Source organism: Salvia miltiorrhiza, chromosome 8, assembly GCF_028751815.1.
Source record: "Salvia miltiorrhiza cultivar Shanhuang (shh) chromosome 8, IMPLAD_Smil_shh, whole genome shotgun sequence".
NCBI lineage: Eukaryota > Viridiplantae > Streptophyta > Magnoliopsida > Lamiales > Lamiaceae > Salvia > Salvia miltiorrhiza.
The window spans coordinates 51,657,826-51,670,744 of record NC_080394.1 but is presented as its reverse complement, the minus strand read 5'-3'; the positions used below and the strand labels follow the sequence as shown (position 1 = coordinate 51,670,744).

The 12,919-nt window shown below is 34.0% G+C and overlaps 2 protein-coding genes across 3 annotated transcripts; one reads left to right on the top strand and one right to left on the bottom strand.

Moving 5' to 3' along the window:
- The first annotated feature begins 1,720 nt into the window (after positions 1–1,720).
- On the top strand, positions 1,721–4,087 carry LOC130998958 (reticulon-like protein B5). Its single transcript, XM_057924402.1, has 5 exons — positions 1,721–2,183; positions 2,733–2,913; positions 2,994–3,135; positions 3,509–3,578; positions 3,667–4,087. The coding sequence occupies exons 1-5, from the start codon at positions 1,949–1,951 to the stop codon at positions 3,819–3,821; spliced, it is 783 nt and encodes a 260-aa protein (XP_057780385.1). The 5' UTR covers positions 1,721–1,948; the 3' UTR covers positions 3,822–4,087.
- Positions 4,088–4,734: 647 nt separating this feature from the next.
- LOC130998957 (golgin candidate 4-like) lies at positions 4,735–11,148 on the bottom strand. Of its 2 annotated transcripts, XM_057924401.1 has the most exons (16): positions 10,735–11,148; positions 10,218–10,316; positions 9,689–9,784; positions 9,164–9,298; positions 8,760–8,895; positions 8,614–8,678; positions 8,001–8,168; positions 7,716–7,829; positions 7,345–7,473; positions 6,934–7,230; positions 6,791–6,856; positions 6,369–6,571; positions 6,028–6,082; positions 5,636–5,824; positions 5,070–5,371; positions 4,735–4,974 (listed from the first exon to the last, which is right to left on the bottom strand). In XM_057924401.1, exons 1-15 carry the CDS (start codon positions 10,954–10,956, stop codon positions 5,078–5,080), a joined length of 2,268 nt encoding a protein of 755 aa, XP_057780384.1. In that variant the 5' UTR covers positions 10,957–11,148; the 3' UTR covers positions 4,735–4,974; positions 5,070–5,077. The 2 variants fall into 2 exon arrangements, with proteins under 2 accessions (XP_057780384.1, XP_057780383.1); XM_057924400.1 differs by having other exon boundaries at positions 4,735–5,371.
- Positions 11,149–12,919: the final 1,771 nt, after the last annotated feature.

The window sequence follows — 12,919 nt, the reverse complement described above, 5'->3', positions numbered from 1 at the left end:
ATTAAATTTAATGCATCCGAAAATAATAAATTTTTTGCTCCCTTCAGGATTCGAACCCAGGATCTGCATTCATCCACCAAGATGATGCATCCACCGTAGATCTTGATGATCGAATGGCTTAAAATGGTTCTTTGTTCTAATTTTATTTAGTGGTTCTTATTTGAACCTCTCCCTATATATATATATATATATATATATATAAACATTTGAGAAGATTTATGATTTTCACCTTTGATTATTGTTGGGAATTTGAGGAGTTTGTAAAATTATAATATAAATAAAAAATTAAATAAGGATATAGATAATATACAATCAAATATGGAGTAGTAAAATGCTATACATCAAATAATGAAAATGTGTATTATGGTACTTCATCCATCTCACTTTACTTGACCTATTTTTTTTTTTGGGACTGTCCCATCCGATTTGACCTATTTTTTTAGTAATAAATTTACACTACAATAAAAATATAGGTGTACATACTTTATTTTATTTTATATTATAATCTTACTTTCTTTAATAATTGTGCCAAACATAATTAGATCAATTGAGGTGGAACGGAGGAAGTATTTAATTACTAAGTAATTGTATTTAAAAAGAGTGTTGTGTACATAAATAACTAGTATATTGCACGAGAAAATATTTTAATTTTTATATATTTATATAAAATTAATACTAATTCAATTATTATACTTATAAATATAATAAAAAATTAATTTTAATTAAATATATTCGAATTGAATATTGACAAAATAAAAAAATAAGTTAAAAAAATTAAAAATAAAATACTAATTAAAAAAATTAAAAATAGATTTATTCAAAAAAGATGAGAGAGGAGAGAGAAATTTATAAAACTTTAATATTTAAATGAATTTAAATTTTACATTTTAAATCAAATATTTTCATAAAATATAGTATCATGTTAAAGCTCTTATCGTGATATTTAATTTGACATGCATATTAAATATTTTATAATTAATCGAATTTCACAATTTTGGAAAGAAATATAACAACAAATAAGAAGTTGAAGAAAATGAAAATAAAAAGGAAAATATATAGTTTAAACATAAAACTTTAATTTTATTATAACTACAAAATTGTCACTCAATTTTGAAATTCATTTGAAATTGATTTCAAATTGAAACTCTGCTTTTAATAGGATAAATATCATGAAAACCCTTGAACTATACCCATTTTATCAAAAATACCCTGAAACTTTTGAAATGTTCTCTAAACCCTCAAACTATCAGGTTTTTATCAAATATATCCTGCATCTATTTTTTGGTTACCAGAAACGTGATGTGGCTCGCCGGATGACACAATGTAATTTATATTCTATTTTTTTAATGACGTGGAAAAAACGACTTCATTTCGTACCATATTCATTCGCGTTTATCCATAATTCTAAGTTATTAGCGTGAATTTCAAACATGATATGAGTGAATTTTAAATTTTACAGTGATTTTTTTAACTGATATGGTGCGAAAACGTACTTTTTGTCATTACATTTTTAAAAAATAGAACATAAATTATATTGTGGCATCTTGTGACCGAAAAATAGATGAGGGGTATATTTGATAAAAATTTGATAGTTTGAGAATTTAGAGAACATTTTAAAAGTTTTACGGTATTTTTGATGAAGCGGGTATACTTCAAATATTTTCATGATATTTACCCTTTTTAATACATATAGATGGGGTTAAGGTACATTTCCCGTACATTTTATTCTCATTTTGCCCATATAAATAAATATAAAATCTTCCGAAGCGAACTCCGAACATGAGGCTCGGGTTCCCCTTCGGTCATAAAACCCACACTCAACAATCATCCCACGCACTCCATCTGCTCTTTTTGCTTAGCTGAGAAGAAGCCTTTTTCTGTTCGAATTTTTCGATTTTCAGTAATATTGGCTCGATTTCGGAATTTGGATCGGCGTGTGTGATCATCGATGGCGGAGCAGGAGGAGATATCGGATCCGAGAACGGAGTCGTTGACTGATAAAATCTCCGATAAGATTCACGGAGACGGCGACGGTGACGTCCACACGAGTTCTTCTTCTTCGTCGGAGTCTGAATCGGACCACGAGGATAAGAAAAAAGCGTCGGAATCTTCGGTGAAGGAGAAGAATTATGAAGTGTTCGGCAGTGAAAAGCCGGTTCACAAGGTTTTTGGTGGAGGCAAGCGTACGTATCACGCGCTCACTCTTTGTAACCTTATCTGCTCGCCTTTTTTTTTATTGTAGTTTATTTCCTGTGATTTTTTTAAAGTTTATTTTAATGTTTTCGCTTATCGTTTTTTATGTGCATATGATGAGTTATGCTGAGATTCCATTCGAGCGAAGGTGCTGTGTTGGTTATGTGAGTTCGCAATTAGCATTTAATAGTTTGATGAATTTGAGCTGTATTTGCAATTAGGCTTAAAAATTTGCTAGGTTTTAATAGTGAATTTATGATCAATGTTGCCATTTCTGTTAGTGCTTTGCCTTTCACCTTGCCTGTTTGACAAGCTGTTTAGTGATACATTTCTACTGTTTTGAGGATTGTGTTGAATTTAATTTAGGTTCATGGTTTTGCTTGCTACTTATGTAATGCTTTTGAGTGGTTTTTTGACCTTTCATGTTGGTGTAGTCCGTTACGTTATATGGTAAAAAATTTGATTAGTGTTTTAAAAGATTGCTGTAGTATTCATCTAAATATAAAACCTAACAAATGTGTGGTGAAATTATTTTGTAGCTGCTGATGTGTTCTTGTGGAGGAACAAGAAAATATCTGCCTCACTGCTTGGTGTAGCAACAGCAGTCTGGGTGCTTTTTGAAATAGTCGAATACCATTTGCTTACTCTGATCTGCCACGTTGCTATCCTTGTGCTATCTCTGTCGTTCTTATGGTCCAATGCATCAGTTTTCGTTAACAAGTGAGCTCATGAAACAGCTTCCTTGTAAGTTCATTCTCTGAAAATGTCATGTTGCAGTTAATATAGACTTGTGTCTGCAGGTGGCCTCCCCATATTCCAGAAGTTCGCCTCCCCCAGGAACCATTTGTAGAGATTGCTTCAGCTCTTCGTTCTGAGATCAATCATGCGTTTGCAGTGATGAGAGAAATTGCATCTGGCAGGGATCTTAAGAAATTCCTTGGGGTAATATTAATTGGATATTGAACTTCTTTTTCTTTTTTTTATCTTCAAGTCCTAAAGTTAAATAACTTTCTCATGCTTTTACCTTTACCCCTTTGCTGGTGATCGAACCTTGAGGAATTTTCCTTCCCACGATGCATGCTAATCTTTACTCGAGATCATATATAATTTACTATGGATGGGTAATGATGATGAAATTAGTGTTGAAACTTAATTGCAAACTTTTCATGACAAATCTAGCAATTAGTTTCAGATTTTAATTTAGTTAAGGATCCTTGTTTGTGTTTCAAAATTCTGATTTCCACATTTCTTCCCTTATTTCATCGGATTGCTTGGTTACTTCTCGTTCATCCAATATTTTGACATTCATTATCAGGTTGTATTTGGCCTTTGGTTTCTTTCGATTGTGGGCAGCTGCTGCAGCTTCTTGACATTGTCTTACATAAGTAAGAATAGTTGCACCTCAAAATAAACAGGTTATTAGGTAGTGATTCATTCAAACTGACTTTCCTTGTCTTCTCTTATTTTTCATAGTATTTGTTTCGCTGCACACCGTGCCTGTTTTGTACGAAAAGTATGGTGATAAGATCGATCCATATACTGAGAAAGCAATGCATGAAATCCAGAAGCAGTATGCCGTCTTTGACCACAAAATCTTGAGCAAGATACCCAACAAGAAACGAGCTTAGGGAGATTTATGGTGACATTCAAATATATGCTTTTTGCTTTCGCTTGCAGATTCCAGTCTAATTTTGCATTCTTCAGTTCCATTTAGTTTGATGTGAAAGGGTTTTGTGGTTACCGTTAATTTGCATGTTCAGATGAGCACAAAACCTAAGCAGTTAATGTGCAGGGGAATTTGAGGTTCATTTCTACCCTACATTCATAAATTTTCTTTCACATATCATAGTTAGGGGGACATTTGCTTTCTTAATTGGTAAGATTCGTGGTTAAATATTCTTGTTCTCATTATCAGGATATTTTTAATCCCACCCTTTCAATGACTTATGAATCAAGTAAAATTATATTATCAAGAGTTCTCGAAGTTTCAATTTATCCTAGTAAGGAACGTCATTCACGAGTTTTATTAAAAATAGTTATTGTATTGTGAGTGGAGAAAGTGTTCTATTTAAAAAGTAGTGTTTATAATAATAATTAATTATATTGTAAGTGGATAATAGAGCCCACATCATGTGTTTAGATAGTTTTCAAAAATAGAAATTGATTAATTTTTATGAAAATTTTAAAATGATAAAAACGGATTATTTTTTGTGGACGAAGAGAGTAATAAATTAATTTTACTCCCTCCGTCTCATATCATAAATGAAAGATATTTAAAAATTATTTTAAATAAATTTAATTGAATCAATTGTTATTAATATTTTAAATAATTATTTTTTATTAAAAACATTATAAAATATTATTAATGAAACATTTCAATATGGTAATTAAAACATTATTAATAAGACGAAGGAAATATTATTTTATTTATTTTTTTAAGAATAATCTTCAAAAGTAAACCACCTTTGTATTTCTCATGATAATCCTTTGAAAATAAATTTACTGCTACAAAACCCCTCAAAAAAAAGGGCAAAAAAAAATAAAAAAATTACTGCTACAAATGAACTTGTACAAATAACAAAAGAAATCATGTCGAGTTTGGACAATTCTGTGTTTACGGTTTCGATATGGTGTTTCTATATACAATTCACACATTCTTTAGCAAATCTATCTATATCTGTTCATCTTTGGTCTACCAAAAGTTTCAAGTGAGTGGCTCCTTCATACAGGGTTTACAATGCCCGTACATACACTCTCCCATGGGCCGCTGCTGCTGCTTCTCTTCGTTTTTTTTTTTTCAACAAATTAGACAAAGAATCGAAAGAACTTTTAGGCATCACAGGTGGAAAAATTGTGTATTTACAGTCGGAACTTACATAAATAATCAGTATCTCGGTGGTAGTCTCGAGCCTTGCAAACTACTCTCTGATGAGGTGAGGGGAACCGTCGAAAACTCTGAATCTGAAGGTTCGCGTCGCAAGAAGTTGCCGTGAGATAAAGAGGGAATTTGATTTAGGCTTTGGTTTTGGTTGAGGTAAGGAGGCGTAGTCCTTCCATAATCTGGCAAAGGAAGTGTGTTTCCTGTTGACTTTTGATCTGGATTTGAATTATTGGCAGACTCCCTCTTTTCCCTTTCCGTCTCAGTGAGAAGAAAGTCCACCCACAAATCCGCGAACGACTGGAACAAGGATTTTCCAGCAATAGTTTAGAAAATATATCGACAGCATCAGAAAACGGTCTATGTTCACATATGAACGAGGCACATAGTGAGAGGAGATTACAAACTTTTTGTATACGCAATATTCATGGAAGTGGACAAGTGCAAATTACAAGTTAAGGAGAAAGACTAATCTGAACATGCATTCAAGGAATAGTGTCTATGTTTGCATGTGAGCGTGTGTGTGAGAGAGAGGAGTGTGTAAAGGCAGTGGACAAGAAATACCTGGTCATCGGATGCCATAGCTGAATGAGCTTCAGAGGCGCTGCCGCCGCCCAGGATGCCCCCAACAAGTCGACCTGGAAGGCCTAATACACCCCGAACTACACCTTTGCCAGGCCCTTGCTGAGCAACACCAATTCTTTGCTTTTCTTCATCAGAAAATCCCAGCATGCGACACATTAGATCGAGAACCTGGAGAGATCAGTCAAATAAAAATCAAGGTTGTATATAGGACAGCAGTTTGCTTCTCTCTTAGCATGAAATACACCTCCTTAAATAGGGGACGGACAGGGAATTCTGGCAGGAATTTGAAAACCATCATTGGGACAGCTTTACTAGCTCTCAACGAGCCACCTAATGTTTTGGAAGGCCAGTCATGAATGAAGCAGACGCACCTCTTTACTGTGGTTTCGCTGGAAGTATGTCACCAGTAATTTGATAACAATCCGCCTGCAGATGTGACCATCAATAATAACAGAATATTACTGCCTTCATGGGCTGTAAATAAATGTATTGGCATGATACGTAGTTGCAAAATAATGGAACTTCCAGCAACGAAAAAATTGTCAAAAAATCACAAGGCAGTTATTTGTTGATTGATGACACCTGCTGCTCTTTAAGGCTAGCTTTCCAAATTCCAGTAATAGAGCCCCCCCCCCCCCCCCAAATAAAAATAAATAAATAAAAATAAATAAATATTCCAATGGCATGAGGGCTTTAGTCTGGGCAGACTAACCTGTCAACAAGAAAATCGGAGTCCACAGACATCCTGTTTAATCTTGTCATGCTTTGCTCGAGAGCTCGACGGAGTTTTTCATTATCTTCCTCGAGTTTCTTAACTCTGTTCTTTCCTTCAGCAAACACACTATCAGCATGTGAAAGCTTTCCTAAAAGCTCCTCCTTCTCCCTCTTTGATGCTTCTGCTAGTTGGTGTGCTTCCTGGAAGTTTACGCAACGGAAACTTAAATAAATTTACAGAATGCGGTCCGAAATACAAATCCAGAAACGACAAGTGCATGAACATTCATTTATAACTCACAAGCTTTGTAGAAAACAATTCATAAAATACAAAGCTCATTATGCTTTGCTTATACAGAGTAGAGAGCAGACAAATCATAACAACAATGTTAATATTGTGATCAAGCTAAGAAGGCACACCTTTAACTGCTTGATAAGTCTAGCTGATTCCTCTTTTGTGACTGACAACTCTTCGGCAAGACGTTCCTGGAAAAAAGATAAAATTCAAAGCATGTACTCTTTTCCCTTTGCTCATATTATGTCACTGATGAAAAAGAGCATACCTTAGCCTCAATTTCAGCATAATACTGGCCAAGAGCAGTTTGCAGATTAAGAACTTCCATATTCTTGGCATCTATTGTGCTAAAACAGCTAGTCAATTTTCTATTAAGCTCGTCTATAGTTTCTTTGGCCTTCACAAGTTCACTGTTGTTAGACATTTTTACTTCTTCATGTCTGGAGATTGCCTGCTTGAGAGCCTTTTCCAAATGTGAGATTTGAACCTTTTGTTGTTCATTAATTCCTCGCAGTTCCTCAATGATCTTACTGTCCTCGTCCATTTTCTCTGATTCTTCGGATTCCTAAAAGTTAATTAAGTCATTACATTTTAGCAGACAGATTCTATAACATAATAACACATTTCCTGGTTTGTCTATGATGGTCAGCTTATAGAGAAGTTGGAGAAGAGATAAAACCTTTTCCAATAAATGTTGTTTGAGACGATTCAATTCTTGCAAGGCTTTGTCCTTTTGCAGACGTGCTTCCTTAAGGTCATTCTCTAGTTTAAGCATAGACTTCTGCATTTCCTCCTTCTCCAGCAGTCCCTGCAGAGACTTTATTGGTTAGACTGAAGCACAACTTGTACAATTTAAATGCATACATGGATATCCATGTAAAACCATATTGCACGAATGTTGAACTAATCAACATGCATATGAGTAAAACAGCAAGAATGAGATAAAAGCTCAAAAGTAGAGAGTTATTTGGATGAAAGCTAACTGAATTTAGGAAAGGGGCAATGAAAAAGGGATGCTCATCAGACAACAGGAAAAGGTTAAATAAATACCTCATTCATACTACTTGAATGTTTACTTGAAAGATGCAGGCCATCAGGTTTGTCGTCGCGAACTGGAGAAGAACGAGTTGCATTTAACGCAGCCTCAAATTCTTCTTTTTCTTTCTACCATGAAAAATTGGTAAGGTCCAACGTCTGTATGAATATGCTTGTGAATGTGTACACATACATAGCTAAACCAAACAAAATACACATACAAGGACGACTGAAACACACATGAAGCATGTAAAACAATTATTGAAAGGAATTATTAGAAAACCATAGGAAGATATAGACCTTAATATTTATGTTCTCTCTCTCCAAAGAAGCAATTATTTTTTTCAATTTCTCCACGTTGTTGTCTGGTTCTCTTCGATCTCCTCTCTGTAACTCCATTTGCAACCTTCCTATCTCTGACATCTTCTGACTTAACTCATCCTGTGTTCTGTTTATCTCTTTCAACATCTGAAATATATAGGTGAAAAAAGTAGAAATGGGTAAGATTACCATCTATAAGGCAGAAACAACGTAACCACATAAGAATGCTAATGGAAATTATTTCTAATTACAGCGGAATAAAAGGGGTTATACTAGTAACTATAATTGATATGGATCCCAAATCTAATATACATCTCTGAAATTTGAAAATGTCAACAACTTTTATTCACAGCAATACATGAATAGTTATAAGAGGTTTCATTTTTTCAGTACATAACAGAACCACATACAAGCAACACAGTACATGCGTGATAATATCAAAAAAAATAAAAAATACATACTCTATGCACTTATGAAGAGCATTCAAATAACTTCATATATATTAACTTTGTCAACTGTTTTAAGTGATGCCAGAGGCCCAGCTGTACCAATAATAGAGGCAAGAAGGCAACTATATTTTATAAACACTCACTTTATGTTTCTCATCTTTTAGCGAGCTCAACTCCTGTTGAAATGATCCATTCAACTTCTGCTCCTCTAGAAACAGAAGAAATGACTCAATCAAATATCCAAAGATGCATAACTCTGAAACAAGATCTTCAAGTAGTAGATGTGTACCTTGTAAACTCAGCTGGATACTTGCCAGCTTGCCACGTTCTTTATCAAGTTCCACCATCATTTGTTTCATTTGAGATTCATGAGTTGATTGCATCACTGTGAAGGATCTAATTTTGTCTTCCATTGCATCGAGTTCCTACAAGACATTAAAAAAGCAACAACTCGCTGTAATGCTAAAGAGTTCCTAGGATTCAACACTTCTAGAAATAACAAGAGACTTCCAATCATGAAAGCCACGAGGTTGATAGCAACAAGAGTTTTGATTAGTTTAGAAGCATGCGTAGTAGATTACTCATAATTCCTATTAGAGGGTAAAAAAATTGAGAGTTATAAAACAAACAAATGCCAAGCATTAGAGACAGGCACATAACCTCCCTAACTGGGGAAAAGAATGGTTCTCCTACCCTTGAATTGGTTGAAGTTGTCCCATTGCTTAACCCATCATGCTTTGTCACAATACCATTAGGCAATGTGCTTCCAGCACCACGGTATTTTGTTGCAGCTTTACTATACCGATTAGGGGACATATCACCATTACCCTGAGGAATTTTAGTATCAATCAGACAGCAAACAATATCAAAGCTGAAATTGCTGCAAAGAAGTTTGGTGAAATTTATACAATATATGTTGTTATCACATTGTGTTGGACTTTCTTCTCATCACTCAAGTCCTATAGCTAACTACGTCTACACAAGGTAGGCAGTAATAATCCAAAACAACCTTCAGAATGCCTACTTACCAGAGTTGATTTTGTCTCCATAACTGATGTATATATTTCTTGACAAGTCGAATACAAAATTATTTAAATGTGATCATAAATATTAACTCAATAGAAGACGAATAAAAGCACAACTACATTTGATTAGATCTGAATATTATCCCAAAAATCATATAACTGAAATACGATCAGTTTCAACTAGTCTATCCACCTTCAGAACAGTTTTAGGTGCACCATGAGCAGCATTTGTGCTAAGAAGATTCTGTTTCAGTGAGCCATTTTCTTCAGTCAATCTCAAAATCTGATCCTGCCAAGAATAAAATCAAGAAACTGCATAAGAGACAGTTCAACTTGAAAGCCCAGGACATAGCCACGTAAGAATCCCATCACCAAACAAAACCTTGACATATGAGTTAACTTAATTTGCGAGTAACAGGCAACAAGAGGTCAACTCAATATTCCAATCTCAGGATTTATACAATAAGAATTAAGAAGACTGATAATCGGTGCAACTGGCGACACGCAGCTCTTACCAAGTGGAGAGACATTAGCAATCAGCATGAGAAACATTGTTATTGGGTAGGGATAGATAAGCATTTATAACCATCAAACTTTGACAGCGCACATAAAATCAGGACGCGCCTGATTGAACTCAAAATATCTCTCGACAGTACTTATTTAGAGAAAATAAATCAGAAGATGGTAGTTATAAATCTTATGATAGCAGAAGATCGTTGTACCTCTTTTTCCTTCAGTAAAGCCGCATAATTAACTGAGAGAGCCTTTATTTCTGACTCAGATTCCTGAAGCTTCTTAATTTTTGTTTTGTACAGCTCAATCTGATAAAATAGCGGACGAATATTAGGGGGAAAAAATGTTCAAAACCAAGAAGCATAAAGGAAAAAGAGCTCCACCGTGGCCAAATAAATGACTTGCACCATTTGAACATATTTCTCGCTTCTTTTTAGACAACAAAAATATGTTCAGAATAATACAAAATACTCTTGTCCAAAATAACTGATTAAGTCACATGATCCATCAAAGAAGCACAAAAATAAAGATGAACTGCTTATCACGAATCACAAGCCACAGCACTTGCTGCCTTCATCATAAACTCTAGAATCGGGCAAGTAAATACATTAAGATGAAAATAAGATGTCGATAAATATCCCCCCCCCCCCCAACCCACACACACAACACACGAAAACAAATCCAAAGTGAGATCAAACTAATAAAACACAAATGAATCCTAAATACCTCGTGATTAGAAGGGGAATCAAATCCATTGACGATTGGCGAATGCGTCGGTGCACTGGAATTGCGAGAAACTCTCGGCTCCGAACCTGAACTGGCGTTGTCGGATTGATCGCGCGGCGGAGAAGTGTACAGTGATAGCTCTTCATCGTCGTCGTCATGGACATCCAGTGCGATTTTACTCAGACTTTCCTTCAAATTCGCCACCGAGCTCCACATCGGCATCGAGATTTACGCGCCAAAATCTCAATTTCCCTCTTTCCGCTCCACCTAGAATTCGGAATTTGGCAAAAAAAATGAGGAGAAAATTCTTAGGGGGAAACTTGACGAGATTGAATTGAATTTTTGATTTGATTTAAGGGGTTTTGATGCTACGCTAGATCTGACTGAGAGAGAGACAACGAAAATAAATAAAAACAAATAAAAATAATAATATTATCTGACCTGGAATTTGCAAATCTCGGTATTCGTCGGGTGATGTAATAAAATAGATAAGTGGGCCAATCCTTTGCTTGGCTATATCAAAAATAGGCTTGCAACAAGGCCCACTACACCACATCGTATACAGAATTATCGTATATACTGCGCTCGTCAAGTTTTGGGCCCACTAGGCCCACTAGGCCAGCTAAGGCCCATGGACTATGAAGAGTAACCATAAAATTTAAGGCTCAATTGCACCCACAAACACGAATTTTAGTCACTTTTTCATTTTGCACACTAATCTTAAAATTTACTAGTACATTTTAAATAATGAATTTTACAACTAGTTCAATTTTTTTCATAAAATTCAATTTCGACATCCTAAAATCTGACATGTCATTTAACATGCCACGCATATATACACGTGTCTTAGTAAAATCGGTGTCGTTTCAACATTGCGTAATTAAACTAAATCGTATTATAGTTAAATGACATCGTTTTGATGTTTTTACTCAAATTAGTCTTCTAATTAGAGCATTATACTAAGGGGAAACATAATTATGAAAAAAATTGAACGAATTTTACAGTTCATGATTTAAAATATACTACATCTGCCCCAATTTTAGTATCCATATTTCCTTTTTTGGTCATCCCACATTTTGGTGTCCATTTCTATTTTTAGTAAAAGTAAGTGGACTCTTGTTCCACTTCGGATCGTTATCGGGTCGACCTGATATTGACCCGACCTGTTAAGGGAATGCCCGAACCCGACACGAACCCAACACGATTTACCTAAACTCGAACCCGACACGAATCCGATAACAACATGATTCAAAGCGTGTTGACACGACACGATAGTAACACGATCAGATTACAACATGATGACAACACGAATTTAGAGCTGATCTGATAACAACCTGATCTGATTTGCCCAAATTCATTCACATCAATAATAATAATAATAATAATAATAATAATAATAATAAATACAAGTAAATATTTAATAAAAGCTAAACTAAAGTGTAGAAAAAAATCATGAATAAAAAATTAAAAATAAATATTTAATAAAAATTTAATTCTATCGGGTTACCCGAACCCGACACGAAATTATCAGGTCGACCCGAACCTTATCGTGCGTGTCACTAACCCATTAATTTCGTGCGATTTCGTATCGTGCTTTCGTGTCGTGTCGAAAATTGTCAGCCCTACTCTTAGGGCATTGCTGGTATGTAGGAATGGAATGGTGATTCATGCGTCTATTCCCAATCCTATGGCTGATACGGTCTTTGTGATGAGAATCGTCATTTCTGATGGAATACCTATTCTCATGCGTCCATTCCCACATGGTATTGTGCATTTCTACGGATATGATATTACTCAATAATAAAAATTTATTTATTTTAAATAATAATAATAATAATAGTAAAATAATTTAATTTTATTAATATAATAAATAATAATAATTGTAAAAAATAAAATAATTTTAATAATAATATAATATAATATAATATAATATAATAAAAATAAAAATAATAATAGTAGTAAAATTATTAAATAATAATTAATAATAATAATATTTGTAAAAAATAAAATAATAATAATAATAATAATAATAATAATAATAATAATTAATATTATTATTTATTATTAATTATTAGTTGTTACATTTTATTATTATTATTATTATTGTGTTAATTTTATTTCATTTATATCCATTCATTCCTTACAAATACCAACCATGAGAATCCTATATTTCATTCGGATGAAG